This window comes from Petromyzon marinus, chromosome 2 (assembly GCF_048934315.1).
Source record: "Petromyzon marinus isolate PM22_M1 ecotype Great Lakes invasive population chromosome 2, UKy_Petmar_22M1.pri1.0, whole genome shotgun sequence".
Lineage (NCBI taxonomy): Eukaryota > Metazoa > Chordata > Hyperoartia > Petromyzontiformes > Petromyzontidae > Petromyzon > Petromyzon marinus.
Window position 1 is genome coordinate 6,436,528 of NC_133668.1, and position 14,587 is coordinate 6,451,114.

The 14,587-nt window shown below is 44.4% G+C and overlaps 1 protein-coding gene across 2 annotated transcripts in view; it reads left to right on the forward strand.

Moving 5' to 3' along the window:
• Positions 1–14,587, forward strand: part of LOC116948854 (RUN domain-containing protein 3B-like) — an 88,772-nt gene that overhangs the window by 19,054 nt on the left and 55,131 nt on the right. For both annotated transcript variants that reach the window (XM_032966023.2, XM_032966032.2), the window contains exon 2: positions 754–869. In XM_032966023.2, the coding sequence (XP_032821914.1) occupies positions 754–869 (116 nt within the window). The remainder of the gene's footprint in view (positions 1–753; positions 870–14,587) is intronic.

Sequence of the window (14,587 nt, forward strand, 5' to 3'; positions counted from 1 at the left end):
AACTCCCCATACCGACTGCAGTATTTGTTTTACGGTCTAACTCAAATTTTTAGTTGATGTTCACCATCTGACACTTTCGCATACAGACATTCTTAATATTGCATACATTCGCTTTCAAGCAGTTCACGCTTCATGTTTGTCTTGTAATCTATTTGTGCTCAGTGTAACTGCCATTCTCTATGAATATTCGCGAGTCTGACTTTTAAACCTTTCCCCCCTTACATCTCAGATATGCGACGTTGGAGTGTACAATACCCCCCAAACATGTGTATTTTGCTTGAACATGCATTAGGCATGCAATGAAATGATTCGTCAATTAAAAATAATGATTAGTGTCCTTGTGAAGGTGTCATATCATGCTCGTGAAGATCAGTTATTTACAATTCATGAAAATCGTAAACTAATGTTGCATTACAAGAGGGTCGTTGGAGATGACGACGACTTGATGAATGCCCTCTTCCTGGAGCGGATTGACTGTGGCTGATAAGGACAGACTATCGCTACATTGAGGCTAACGGATAAAACATTAGCTATGTGAACTAAAGATAAAAAAACAACAACAAAAAAGAAGATGCAATCCAGGTACGAACAAGAGAGTAAACGACCCCAGATCATTACAATGTACTGAATCACTGGCGTGTTGGTGGATGAATCACTGCATGCCTTGTGTTATACCTTTCCTCACTGCTCACCTACCTCTGTGTGCTCCTTGGCCTACCACACTGGGCCCTCTGTCTCCTCCTCTCTCCTCAGGTTTGCAGTCAAGGCCTTGGTGGAGAGGGGAGGCCTGGAGCCTGTGGGCGACTCCTCCGAGGAGTTCGTCAACTTCGCGGCCATCTTGGAGCAGGTGCTTAGCCATCGCCTCAAAGGTACCCACCAGGCAGCACCCACCAAGCACCCCCTGTAGGGTTGCCACCTGTCCTGGTTTTCCCCAAGACAGTTAATTTTATTAGAGGTTGCTGTCCTGGGAAATATGTAAGTCTTCCTGGGGATATTAACCCTTTCGCGTTCCGAGACGTCTGCAAGTTGCAGGGTTGGGTGTCCCCATTCACCCCTGAATCTCGGAATGTGCAAGCTGCTCAGCGTTCATTTTATTTAGAGAGGCACATCGTCGCTGTTTGTAAAGACGTTGTACTCGCCGCAGAGAACTGAAGCGACACGACCGAACATCTGTGATGGCTGGTGCCAAACTTTGCCACGCACCCTCCGGGAATGTAATCGGAAGAAAAACTGATCATGTACACGTACGCGTACTTTATCGGAATGGGAAAGAGTTAAACGTCTTAGTGTTTGTCAGATGTCTAATAATAGCGCACCACTCGGGTCAATGGATATACATGTAGTTCTTCTCTCCCCTTGATTTCATGAGATATTCTTCTTCCCATGATATGTCCTGTATTTTAACTTCGGAGGTGGTAACCCTATTCCTCCAGGTGGCACAGTTGGCCTTCCACTCTCCCAGTGCTGCTGGCGGGCAGCAGCCCGTCGGTGTCGATTGTTTCCCCCATTTTATTTTCGACAAGCGGCGATAACACCACAATTTCCACCCTGGGTGTGACATTAAACTGCATCCGGTTGCGTTGCAAAAAAAAATACTGTTCAGCAAAGGAAGGGGGAAACCAAGTCGACTGGCCTCCACTAGGGTATGGCTCATGAACAAGAGTACGGGAAGGATGGCACTTCCAGAGTCAAAAGAGATGGACTCGATGAAGGCTTGACGACGCTGAGCATTGCTTGCATATCCCATAGGTTATATACTGTATCTCCAGGGGTACACTCTTTGTAGAGGCAAGAGTCAGCCGCACATTTGAATGCGATGCAGCTTCACTTTGCTGATCTGAATTAATCAAAAACGGCCATGACTGTTGTGAGCGAAAAACGTTTTGATCGACTGGTTTCTTTTATTTCAATCTAGTGAGAGCCCAAAGAGACAAAGCTTCTCATATTCGTAGGAGACCTCGGTAAATTAACTGAAATAACAATAATTTACAGCCCTGTGTTAATCCGTTGATAGATAAAATCCTCCCCGTGCCGTTTTGGTCGTGGGGGTTGTTTGCCCATATTTCACCATGTTTGTTATTGCACTTTAATAAAGGGGTTCCCAGGATCCATTCACCAGGCTAGTCAATGCGGATTGGCGAAAGGGTGGCCCAGGTTTGGATCCGACATCACTCGCCACTGATATTATAGCCTCGGCCGGGAATTGAACTGAAGGTGCCGGATTCGTAATGATACGCGTTAACCACTGCGCAACTATTTCACACCCTGGATAAGGAGGACAGGTAGCGCTGTTGGGTGGCACGCAGAAGGCTGCGGCGTTTAAAAGATAAATGCAGGAAGAATGCAAATGCATTTTAGAGAAAAAAAAACATATGTAATTAATATGGCGAGAACATGAATTTCGTAATGAATAAATATACTTAGTAAGATTGTTTTGCAAGAAAGACATGCAATTAGAGATAAAATTACATAATTAATTGCGTATTACAAAAGTAACAAAACAATCAGAGCTGTCGTTATAATAAATAATATTAATTTAAAAACATTTACGGAAAATCTGCTAAGGTTGACAGTCGATCAGCTTCTAATCTAATTACATTCGTGTTTATCAGTCAGTGATGTAGTCTGAGAGATTGAAATGTACTCATGATTGTAATTGTATTGAGATGCCAGGGGAATTTCTTATTTGCACATACGTACAGCTTTGTGTACACGCGTATTAATTGCACATGCGAGTGGGATTGTGAGAATTCATTGATCGGGGCATGTCTTCTCCACCCCCTTGTAGCTTTAGAATTAAAAAGCCCTGATAATATACGATATACCAGACGAACCAGTGGGATCACAGATTCACATCTCGTTTGCATGGAGCGTCCTGGCACGATGACGGCAATACATTAGTGTCACATAAAAGGTACAAAATCAGCAAACTCATCACATTAATATTGCACACGGGAGTGATCGATCACGTTAGATGTGTAAAACCCGGGCGGTTACTATGAACAAATCACCTGAAATGCACCCGATCTCAGATCATGGAAGATCAACAGATTTGAGCCTGGATATTATAATGGATGTGTGCAGTAAGCATCTTGAACTTCTTTCGCACCGTACGTATCCGACCGTACTAATCAGAGGGTGGACCAGCAGCCCTGCCACAAACAAGTTGTGATAGTGCTGCAGCCTTACGTCTTTGCGCAGCATAGGGCAGTGCAACAGAACGCATTGTTGCACGCTAATTGAACGCTTCCACATCCACGGTCCCCAACTGCACCAACGCACTGACCAGAGTGACGAAGCAAGCTCGAATGATCCCGACAGCCCGCGCGACTGTCGGGAGGCCCTCATCCGGCATTCAGCAGTGGGATTTGACACACAAAAATTGGCGTACATGTACGCGCGTGCGACTTAAGGGTATTAAAAATAAACATTACATTGTAAAAAAAAAATGGTGTAAGTTTTTTTTTTAATTAGTTGGACGGCAGTAAAGTTAGGTGGCAAAATAGATACGTGTTGAATCTTGTTGGTACGTGGTTTTTAGATGGTCCTTAGTATACAAGCTGATTCAATCAGCGTGCTGTTGGGATCTGACCCATTAAAGCCAGATGGGTATTCTCCTGTGTAGAACCACTTACCATCTCGTGCGTGCACGGGCACATTGCACGTTTAGACAGTGGTGCTTTGAAACCATTGAAATGCTGAATTTCTGAAGTAAATTAGGTTTTTTTTTCTCACCACTCAAAAAGCCTGGAAATTCCATACCAAAATCCAGCCCTTGCTCTACTCGAACCAAGTGTTCAATGGCTATTGTTGGAGGGTTTATTGTTATTGTGGGTCAGACACACTCATTTCATGACAATGGTGACATGTAAAACTGACACGGCTACCTTGACGAGGAAGGGTTTTTTAAAGCAACGTTCCCCCAAGAAGGCGGCATTTGTTGATCTTCTCGTGCGACCCGTCAGTCTCCTAGTGATTCTAATTTGCTCGTGCATATGATGAGTCGAATAGCAAGTGGAGCCCTCTGGAAACGTGCGTGTGTGACGAAGACCCCTCCCATGTACGGTACCGCAGGGTGCCTCTGACTCAAGGTACATTGATAATGACAGCAATTGCATGGTTGAGTAGCCTGCCGCTCAAATAACTTTCCACTCAGCCAATGCATACCTGTCAACCCCTTATCAGTGCCCTACCTTATTACAGACCAATTCAGACCTCATTGTTCATCCCGTGCCCTTATAAATCTCAACGTTCATCCCACAAAGTCCCATCACAAGGGAGAAACACAAACAAATAGACCAACAAAAATGTCCCCGTATTCAAATGGCTGTAGACCCTGTACAAGTATAAGGGTAAACCGTATGGGTTGACAGGTATGCCTATGGCTCAACGATTGTATTAATTTCGTCCAGAGATCACGCACAGAGGGAATTATCACAGCGTGTCATCTGTGGACACTGAAGAATCCCATGACAATGTTCTGTCCACCTCCCCAGAAACCATTGACACGTTGTACCGGGTGTGTGCGCCTTCCATAATAAAAACATAATTTTAAAAAAATAACTCCGTGACATTGAGGGGGCTGGGTCACTCACGGGTCAGAGCAATGATCCAGCATCTTTGAGATCGAGGGTTCAAGTCTATGTTTTTGCCACGTGCGATTAAACTGGGTTCTCAAGCTTAGCGAGTTGATGGTTTCAGCCTGGTCTTCGATGACTGAGAAATAACACGTATCATTGCGTTTGGTTTTGCACTGAATATGACTAATTTCCAGCTTCGAGAAATAAAAATGTCAGTTTGACTACCACGAAATTAACATTTCACTGCAGCAGGGTGTATTGTAAATTGGCATCTGGATTAATAAAAGGTCACTTTAAGGGAATTCAAAGAGAGTTGTGTGATATTGCATTCAACAGACCCTTCTATTACATGAGCTTTTTAATGCCGTGTAAGGGTTCAGAATTAGGCATCATTTTTTCATGACATATGGATGTTAGTGCAATTAGATTAAAATATTATGCTATTTCCAAGTGTTATTAAGGTTTGATATATTGAAGAATGAATCGCAAAAAGTGCATTTGTTATGGTGACATCTGTGTGTGGAATTTTCAACCATTAGTAAGTGCATGGTTGTATGAATATGCTTTTACGAAATCATTGTTTGCGTGCAATGTGACGTTGCGTTGCAATTTAAACGCCGCTTGTTCACGAACGTCAAAACGTATACAGCCCAGTGGTGTCTTTTTCAAACCACAGTCCTGGCAACCCTTCCACAGTGAGCTGTTCTCGGAGTCACCGGTCGTTTCGATCGCTCTCCGATGTGTTTCGGGTTGTACCGCGCATTTTTCTGGCATGACAGTCATGTCCAACATTTCCCTCCGTCTAGCTGGGAGCTTCGTAAGTATGTATGTTGAACTCTTTCGCACTGTACTTAGCTAACCGTGCTAATCTGAGGTGCGGCAGAAGGTCAACAAACTAAACACAAAAAGCAGTTTCAAAGAAATGAGTTTTCAATTTAGATTATTTAAAAGTGCATAGCTCCAGTGGCGTCCTAGTATTGGAATAAAGAACATTTTAGACGATCGCAAAAGCCCATCTGAAAGCGTGCGATGCAATGACCGGCTTTGTTCGATGGCCAGCGAAAAGCCACTGCACGAATGACCGGAGTTTACTTGATATTTGATGCTCCTTGACGAGATAAGCAAGGTATTGTGGTTCATATTCATTCGGCAACCAGAAGCCAACTCAGCTCAGTGAGTACTGGATGGACACCGTCATATCTTGCAGTAAAGGGGTCCGAGCAATGAGCCAGGACTCCTGTGAGTGGGTGATTAAAAAAGCTCCCAACACGTGGAGCGAAACTATTCAACTATTAAACTATTTTAGTGTTTTACCAAGTAAGGCCTACTTAGTTATATATATATTTTCAGAAGCAACCTGGCCACAAGTGATAAAGTGAGGGAAAAAAAGTATTTGATCCCCTGCTGATTTTGTACGTTTGCCCACTGACAAAGAAATGATCAGTCTATAATTTTAATGGTAGGTTTATTTGAACAGTGAGAGACAGAATAACAACAAAAAAATCCAAAAAATCGCATGTCAAAAATGTTATAAATTGATTTGTATTTTTATGAGGGAAATAAGTATTTGACCCCCTCTCAATCAGAAAGATTTCTGGCTCCCAGGTATCTTTTGTACAGGTAACGAGCTGAGATTAGGAGCACACTCTTAAATTGAGTACTCCTAATCTCTGCTTGTTCCCTGTATAAAAGACACCTGTCCACAGAAGCAATCAATCAGATTCCAAACTCTCCACCATTGCCAAGACCAAAGAGCTCTCCAAGGATGTCAGGGACAAGATTGTAGACTTACACAAGGCTGCAATGGGCTACAAGACCATTGCCAAGCAGCTTGGTGAGAAGGTGACAACAGTTGGTGCGATTATTCGCAAACGGAAGAAACACAAAAGAACTGTCAATCTCCCTCAGCCTGGGGCTCCATGCAAGATCTCACCTCGTGGAGTTGCAATGATCATGAGAACGGTGAGGAATCAGCCCAGAACTACACGGGAGGATCTTGTCAATGATCTCAAGGCAGCTGGGACCATATTTACCAAGAAAACAATTGGTAACACACTACGCCGTGAAGGACTGAAATCCTGCAGCGCCCGCAAGGTCCCCCTGCTCAAGAAAGCACATATACATGCCCGTCTGAAGTTTGCCAATGAACATCTGAATGATTCAGAGGACAACTGGGTGAAAGTGTTGTGGTCAGATGAGACCAAAATGGAGCTCTTTGGCATCAACTCAACTCGCCGTGTTTGGAGGAGGAGGAATGCTGCCTATGATCCAAGAACACCATCCCACCGTCAAACATGGAGGTGGAAACATTATGCTTTGGGGGTGTTTTTCTGCTAAGGGGACAGGACAACTTCACAGCATCAAAGGGACGATGGACGGGGCCATGTACCGTCAAATCTTGGGTGAGAACCTCCTTCCCTCAGCCAGGGCATTGAAAATGGGTCGTGGATGGGTATTCCAGCATGACAATGACCCAAAACACACGGCCAAGGCAACAAAGGAGTGGCTCAAGAAGAAGCACATTAAGGTTCTGGAGTGGCCTAGCCAGTCTCCAGACCTTAATCCCATAGAAAATCTGTGGAGGGAGCTGAAGGTTCGAGTTGCCAAACGTCAGCCTCGAAACCTTAATGACTTGGAGAAGATCTGCAAAGAGGAGTGGGACAAAATCTCTCCTGAAATGTGTGCAAACCTGGTGGCCAACTACAAGAAACGTCTGACCTCTGTGATTGCCAACAAGGGTTTTGCCACCAAGTACTAAGTCATGTTTTGCAGAGGGGTCAAATACTTATTTCCTTCATGAAAATGCAAATCAATTTATAAAATTTTTGACATGCGTTGTTCTGGATTTTTTTGTTGTTATTCTGTCTCTCACCGTTCAAATAAACCTACCATTAAAATTATAGACTGATCATTTCTTTGTCAGTGGGCCAACGTACAAAATCAGCAGGGGATCAAATACTTTTCTTCCCTCACTGTGGCTCAACGAAGTGGCTCATAGTGTGAATACTCTAAACCCATGTTTCTAAATGTGGAGAAAAAAACTAGATGACCCGGAGAAAAATCCACGCGACCACGGGGAGAACACGCAAACTCCAAATGTACAGCAGGCGTCAGGCTCGGAATTGAACCCACGACCTCCTGTATACCAGGCGAGGGAGATAACATCTCACCACCGCGGCGCCTGTGCAAACGTCAGACGCTGTTGTCAAATAACATGCGGTCCAACCCGACAACACGTCGGAGAACAACAGCACAAGTACAAAACCCTACACAGTCGTAATCTGTTCCATTCATATTCAAATTAAGCCAATAGATATTGCGTGCTCCTGACGGTGAGTAATCGGTGAAAGCTGTGCAGTATGTGGGTCATGAGGACTTGAAAAGGGCCGGTTTATATAATAGGATTGTATTTGATCTCGGAGGCAAAGTGAAGCATTTGTCTTGATAAGCCTGGGTTTCTCTGTGCTAGAGTCTGACTGTTATGCTATACTACACTAGCAGTTACTAAAGTCAAATCTGCGTAGCATTTGCATTCAGATGAGATGAACTGCAATATTATCTGCATCCCACGCTCTAGGCCACGCTCGACTTCGTTTTACTAAATGCTGCTTTCTCTGTTCGGAATGTATCTATTTGTCACCAACGTACTTGGCACACAATGCCTTCCGAAGACCGTGCAAATTGCGCATTAGTTACAACTTTTACAGCGTGCAAGATGCTCACGTTATAGTGGTGTCTCCGTTTACGAATTTGACTTTGGCGCTCGGGCGGTCTGGTTGTGAGTCGGCGGCCTCAGCGAGTAAGAGCGGTTGCATGGACTCATTTGCGACTTGAATGGCGACTTGCGTTGCTTACGTAGTTCCCATCATAGCAGCGTGGCTTACTCCAACGACGCAACATCATCATCGTCGCCGTCGTGAGCCATGCTATATCCACTGCTGCCATATAATCACGTGCCCGATACTGGATACACATACGGCCGGTGGCAAGGGCACAGGAATAAAAATACTTTATACGGTTCGTAAGACTTGTACGTAGTATAGAGTTATATAAACACCTTACTTTGCGCTAATTTTATGATATGCAGATGTAGTGCTGTTACAAGCACTGAATAATTTTAGGTCGACTTTGTTTTTCTTGTAATCTTATTAATTAAATAATTAAACATTAACAGCGCAATGGCAATGAACTGCTGACTGAATGAAGCCTTACACATACCGTGTTAGTCTGTCATGGTGGTAGTTCGGCCAGACCTGGTAGTTCGGCCAGACCTCACGTTGGGGCGGTGGGGGAGGTGAGGGGGTTTGGTTGGTTGGTTGGTTCAGACATCACTCGCCGCTCATGTTAGCCGTGGCAGGGAATCGAACTCGGCTCGCTGGGTTCACGTGGAGCGACAGCCACTGCACCACAACTCTCCCAAATGTAATCTACGTTAACCTATTTAAATGTTCCGCTGCCTATCACGGTTTCAATGCATACGTGTGCCGTTCAGACATGCCATGAGAAATGTTAAAGTACTGCTGGGATTCACCTAGTTACTTAAATAGCACATTACATAAAATTGGCACTATCCGGTGCATCGTGCTGCCGCACAGCATCACTTGATCACCGCTGAGACGAGGGCTTTTAAGACAGTAACTTATGAGCCCCTACTTTCAGCAATGGCTAGGGAGTAGCATGATTTTGCATCTTCTTTGTCTTGAGTGCTTCATTTGCTATGCTGGATTATAAAAATGCCCAGACGAAATCCAATGCGCTCGCCTCATCAATGTTGGCGGTCCATTTTTAGACAAATGCAATATATGTAGCAGTTATAGTGTGACAGTGTGTAAATGAAATTCAATATGCCATTTTATAATGTGCTCACAATTTTTTTTAATAACATGCACTGGAAGTAAAGGTAAAAACTTTTGACATTAAGTGATGCACATAGTTTCACTTTTTTTTTTTCAAAGGACGTAAGATGGAATTGCTTCCATCAAAATGCCGATTTGTTTCGTTTGAGCTGCGCGTTGACATTTAACTTCTCCGGCTGACAGGCAGAGCTAATCGCAATACTGACATGATTATTATAATCTTGCCTCCTGCTTGGACAATTTCGAAATAACTGCAACTCACGGTGGTTCTCGCGAATGAGTTGCTGGGTGTGTAGACAGACAGACGGTCGATGCGAGGTACTGGAGCGTAGTATGGTTTGTATGGAACCTAGTCGTCTGCTGTATGATATTTGAAAAAGCAACAGACGAGTTTGTGGCTGTGCGTTGAGTTTAGGAAATCCATTCGATTGTGTCCGGGGTCACTAGATGGATAACATTTGTACCTCTTGCAAAAGTGTGTCCAGGTTTCGCTTGCTCTACGCGGGTTCGGTGTGTGAGATTTCGCACACTTTACATGCGGCTAACCTATTTCTACCCAACATTCGCTCTATGATGCGGTTTGAATTCACTAAGATGCGGCTATGCGGTCGGACGTGGGAACACATTCCTGCGGAGGGAGCTGGCAGGAACGTTGGGTTGCTCGGTCAATGGCCAGGGTCAATGGCGGCACCACGTGGTGTATTCCGCAAATATTCCCGACTGTGAGGGCGGGGCACAAGCCGGCGTGAGTAGGTTAAACGTTGAGTTTTATAAGGGCACCACGGGGTGACCAGCCCCTCCCCACCCAGCCCCACCCCTCCCACCCTCCACCCAGCAACACCCTCCCCACCCAACCCCTCCCACCTTCCCCACCCAGCCCCACCCTCCCCACCCTCCCCTCCCACCCCCCACTCAGCCCCACCCTCCCCACCCAGCCCCTCCCCACCCTCCCCTCCCCACCCAGCCCCTCCCTCCCTAACCAGCCCCTCCCCACCCTCCCCACCCAGCCCCACCCTCCCCACCCAGCCCCTCCCCACCCTCCCCTCCCCTCCCACCCAGCCCCACCCAGCCCCACCCTCCCCACCCAGCCCCACCCACCCCCCACCCAACCCCACCCAGCCCCTCCCCACCCTCCCCTCCCACCCAGCCCCACCCAGCCCCACCCTCCCCACCCAGCCCCACCCACCCCCCACCCAACCCCACCCAGCCCCTCCCCACCCTCCCCTCTCCACCCAGCCCCACCCCTCCCATTTTTGGATGCACGACGGACGGACGGACACAATAATCCCCTGTGGGCTGGTGGTGTAACCAGGAGGTTCCTACCAGTATCATATTGTGTGTACTGTGTGTGTGTGTACTATGTGTGTGTACTATGTGTGTGTACTGTGTGTGTATACTGTGTGTACTGTGTGTGTGTGTACTATATGTGTGTGTACTATGTGTGTATACTGTGTGTGTACTGTGCGCGCTACTCGGCAGGCAGCCGTCTCTTCGTGCGGTTTTGCTTTGTGCGCCGTGTTTTTTTTTGGAACGCATCTATTACTACTTCACATGAAGCGAGGGAGACCCGCCGTGGGAAACGATCGGTAGAACATGGTGGAGCCCCCTTGTCAAATTTCATTTCTTTTTGTCGCCCAGTGCCTGGGCCTCACTGTTCCCATTGCGCTACGGTGCAATCGGACCACCTGCACACTAAATACATAGGCCACTGACAGAATTTGAATTTCCTCACCAAATTCATCGGTAATACCGCTTATAATGTAAACATACATGCCAGTAGGCTACGTAGTATATTTGGGAAAATATGTGACCATACTGGTCAATGCGGGTTGGTGAATGTAGTCTGCATAAGCATGGGTAGTATAGATGTACAGAACAGCGCCGTGGTGGTGAGTTGTTTACTAGCTCGCCTATTATGCAGAAGTCGTGAATTCGATCCCGACGAGGCCCTGGGTTTGATGGAGTCTCTTTCCTCCGTGGTCACTTGGATTTTGTTCTGGCTCCTCCGGTTTTTCCCTCCACATTTAGAATAAAATTGTGTTTAAAGTATTTGGCTGCTATAAATTTCCACATGATAAGCCACTTCGTTGAGCTATCATTTGCGGCCAGGTCACTTATGAAAAAGCTCAAAACTCATTGTGCCTTACCTGGTAAAATATAACTATAGATCTGATAAGATTGGGTGCATTTTTAGTGATTTGGTCATTAAGTCATGTTACATTCTATCAATTATTGCTACTTATTTGCTATCCATCCGAGCGCCACAGGAGGGAAACCTCATGGTTCGCAAATTCTGGTTTGGGGTTGGCTCAGTCGTTCATTTCTGTGGTACCGTAGTCCCTTGTTATTCACGAACCTGCGAATCGCATCTGGATCTCTACACGACTGCATAGAGAGAGATAGAAAGAAATCTAGGAGATCGAGTGATGAGAGAGAATGTGATGCGAGAAAGTGATGAGATATAGTTATTAAATAAAGTGATGATAGAAAAAGTGATGATATGTATAATGTATGCATTTCTTTATGGTAATTCATTTTTTTTAAAGATGGGTTTCCGTGGGCCAATATCATTATCCGTGAAATGTTCTATTCACGAGCCGCTCCGGAACGTGTCCCTCGCGAATAACAATGGAATACTGTATATATAAATTGAGTACTACTTATATTCTTGGTTCTTTCGGTAAAGTCACGTAGAAGGGAAACAATAAAATAATAAAAATATACAACAATAAAATTCTCACGACGTTTCGACTGCAACACAAGCAATCATCATCAGGTGTGAAAACCACAACAAGAACATTTGAAAAAAGTGGCGGTTTTTTAACGTTAGCACCACGGAGAACGATTTGGCAGTTATTCAGATGGACGAGTCCATCTATGTTGTCAGCAGCGGTTGTGCTATGGATAGGCCTTGCGATAGGAATGTATAATTTTAATCACTGGCTCAAGGGTGCAAACAGGAGTGGCACTCTACATTTGTTTCAGTAAAAACCACCTTTATTTCCTTGGCTGTGCGAGGGTAAATAATAATCTTGATTTGAAGCTTTCATGACTGCAGGAATCCATACTCTTTGGTTCTTTCGGAAAAGTCACGTAGAAAGAAAATAAAATAAGTAATGAGATGAATTCTATTTTATACCTACGTGACTTTACCGAAAGAACCAAAGAATATAATAATAATATTGTTCAATAATGTGCAAACATAGAATAGAAAGTAATTTTGTTCAATGAAAAATTGTAATTCAATTAGAATGTTATCAGCTGCTTTGGCAGGCGTTTTGTGCAAGGATTTACGTTTCTTTGTGTGCAGCATTTGTACTGTCGGGACACATCTGCTGCGTATGCAAACATACACAATTTTAATGCAGCAAATCCCATAAATGCATTACTTTGCAGAGGTCGTGGTTGGATTTATAATGCTCCTCATTTGCATATCGCCCTACCAGAGACGAAAAGAAAGAAGGTCGCTGCTAGGAAGCAAAAGGGCTTTGCTTAAGGAATATATAAAAATACACAAAGTGAAAGTGTGCCTTTCGGGCGGACTTTACAAATACCATCGATATACGGACAGCTCTGAGGGATTCGCATGACCGTGTGGCATCTCCCTTCCCATCACCGTTGATGAGTCTAGATTCAGGCTTTGTACTTGTATCCATAATAAAGGTTGTTTTGGGTTAGATCGCGAAAATATAAATGTGTCGTTAAACCCGCCACCACCCGACACAGTCAATTAGTAAGGTTTGTCACGTAAACAAAAGATGCAAATTGTTTACGTGACAAACCTTAGTAATTGATTTATGGTTTGGACGGTGGCAGGTTTAACGGCAAATTTTATTTTCGTGACCTAACTAAAAAAAAACCTCTTGTGGATAATAATGGACGCGAAAGCCTACGGGTTAAACATCCCATCTGTAATGCACAAGCACAGCCAGTGACAGTGTTATAACTCATCAGCCTCATTTCTCCCGAAGTGGCTTACTCTCGTCCATCTCGGCTCCTCTTGAACCCTTCCAAGATTCTTCCTCTACCTTCCGGCAACCCTCACGCATGCTCCCCTTGCTCACCCCTTTGCCTTTTCTCCAGTCTCCACTGATTTTGGCAAGAAAGTGTGCGAGGCACGAGTCATTTCGCAGAACTTTGGTTAGCCAGATGTGCATTAATTCTGGCCAAACTAACTTTGAGATGAAATTTTGATTTAAAGCTTTCGTGACTGCAGTCATTCATATTCTTAGTTCTTTCGGTAAAGTCACGTTGAAGGGAAACAATAAAATAATAAAATATATATAAAACAATAAAAATTCTCACGACGTTTCGACCATAACACAAACGGTCGTCTTCAGGTGTGTTATGGTCGAAACGTCGTGAGAAATTGTATTGTTTTATATATATTTTATTGTTTCCCTTCAACGTGACTTTACCGAAAGAACTAAGAATATAACTTTGAGATTATTTAACCTACTGTGACATGAAAGAGAGATGTGGAAACAAATCTACAGAAAATGAGACAACAGTTGAAATTGGGCAAAAGAAACGTAAAAAAAAGATATGCATCCTTGGAATTGCACTTGAGAGACAGAAAGGAAACCACGTGCCTTTGAGAACACGTGAAACTTGGTGACATCGCAATGACTGTTATAGACATCACAATGACTGTTAAGAAAAGTAAGTAAGCTTGGGCAGGTCACTCAGAAGGGATGATGGTCCGTTGTTGAGACTAATTAATGAGTAGCAGTTAAAGGAGGGAATACACCGAATAGTACGTTCATCGTGAACTGGAGCAATGAAATAGGCTTCTGTGTAAACGCTAGATGGATTGTTAAATTGCAGGACGGTGAAATATGGTGGCTTGAGGCTTTCATTCAACAGTGGATTGATAATGGCTGATGATAAATGTGAGAATTAGTTGCGTTTGATGTTTCCTTGGATCTCTAAGGCAGTGGTGGTGTCACGGTATTAGAAGTAGGTAACATAGGCAGTTGCCTAGGGCAGAGAATATAATGGAGTGTAAAAATACGTCAGAAAACGTTGATGTGCCGGTTTTCCTGTTCTCATTTCCCATGTAAAATAAAATAGATTTTATTCAGAAGAGCCCCTCCCCCCACCCTCTCAAAATTGAAGAATAACGTAGTGAGTGACCAATCGGAATGTGAA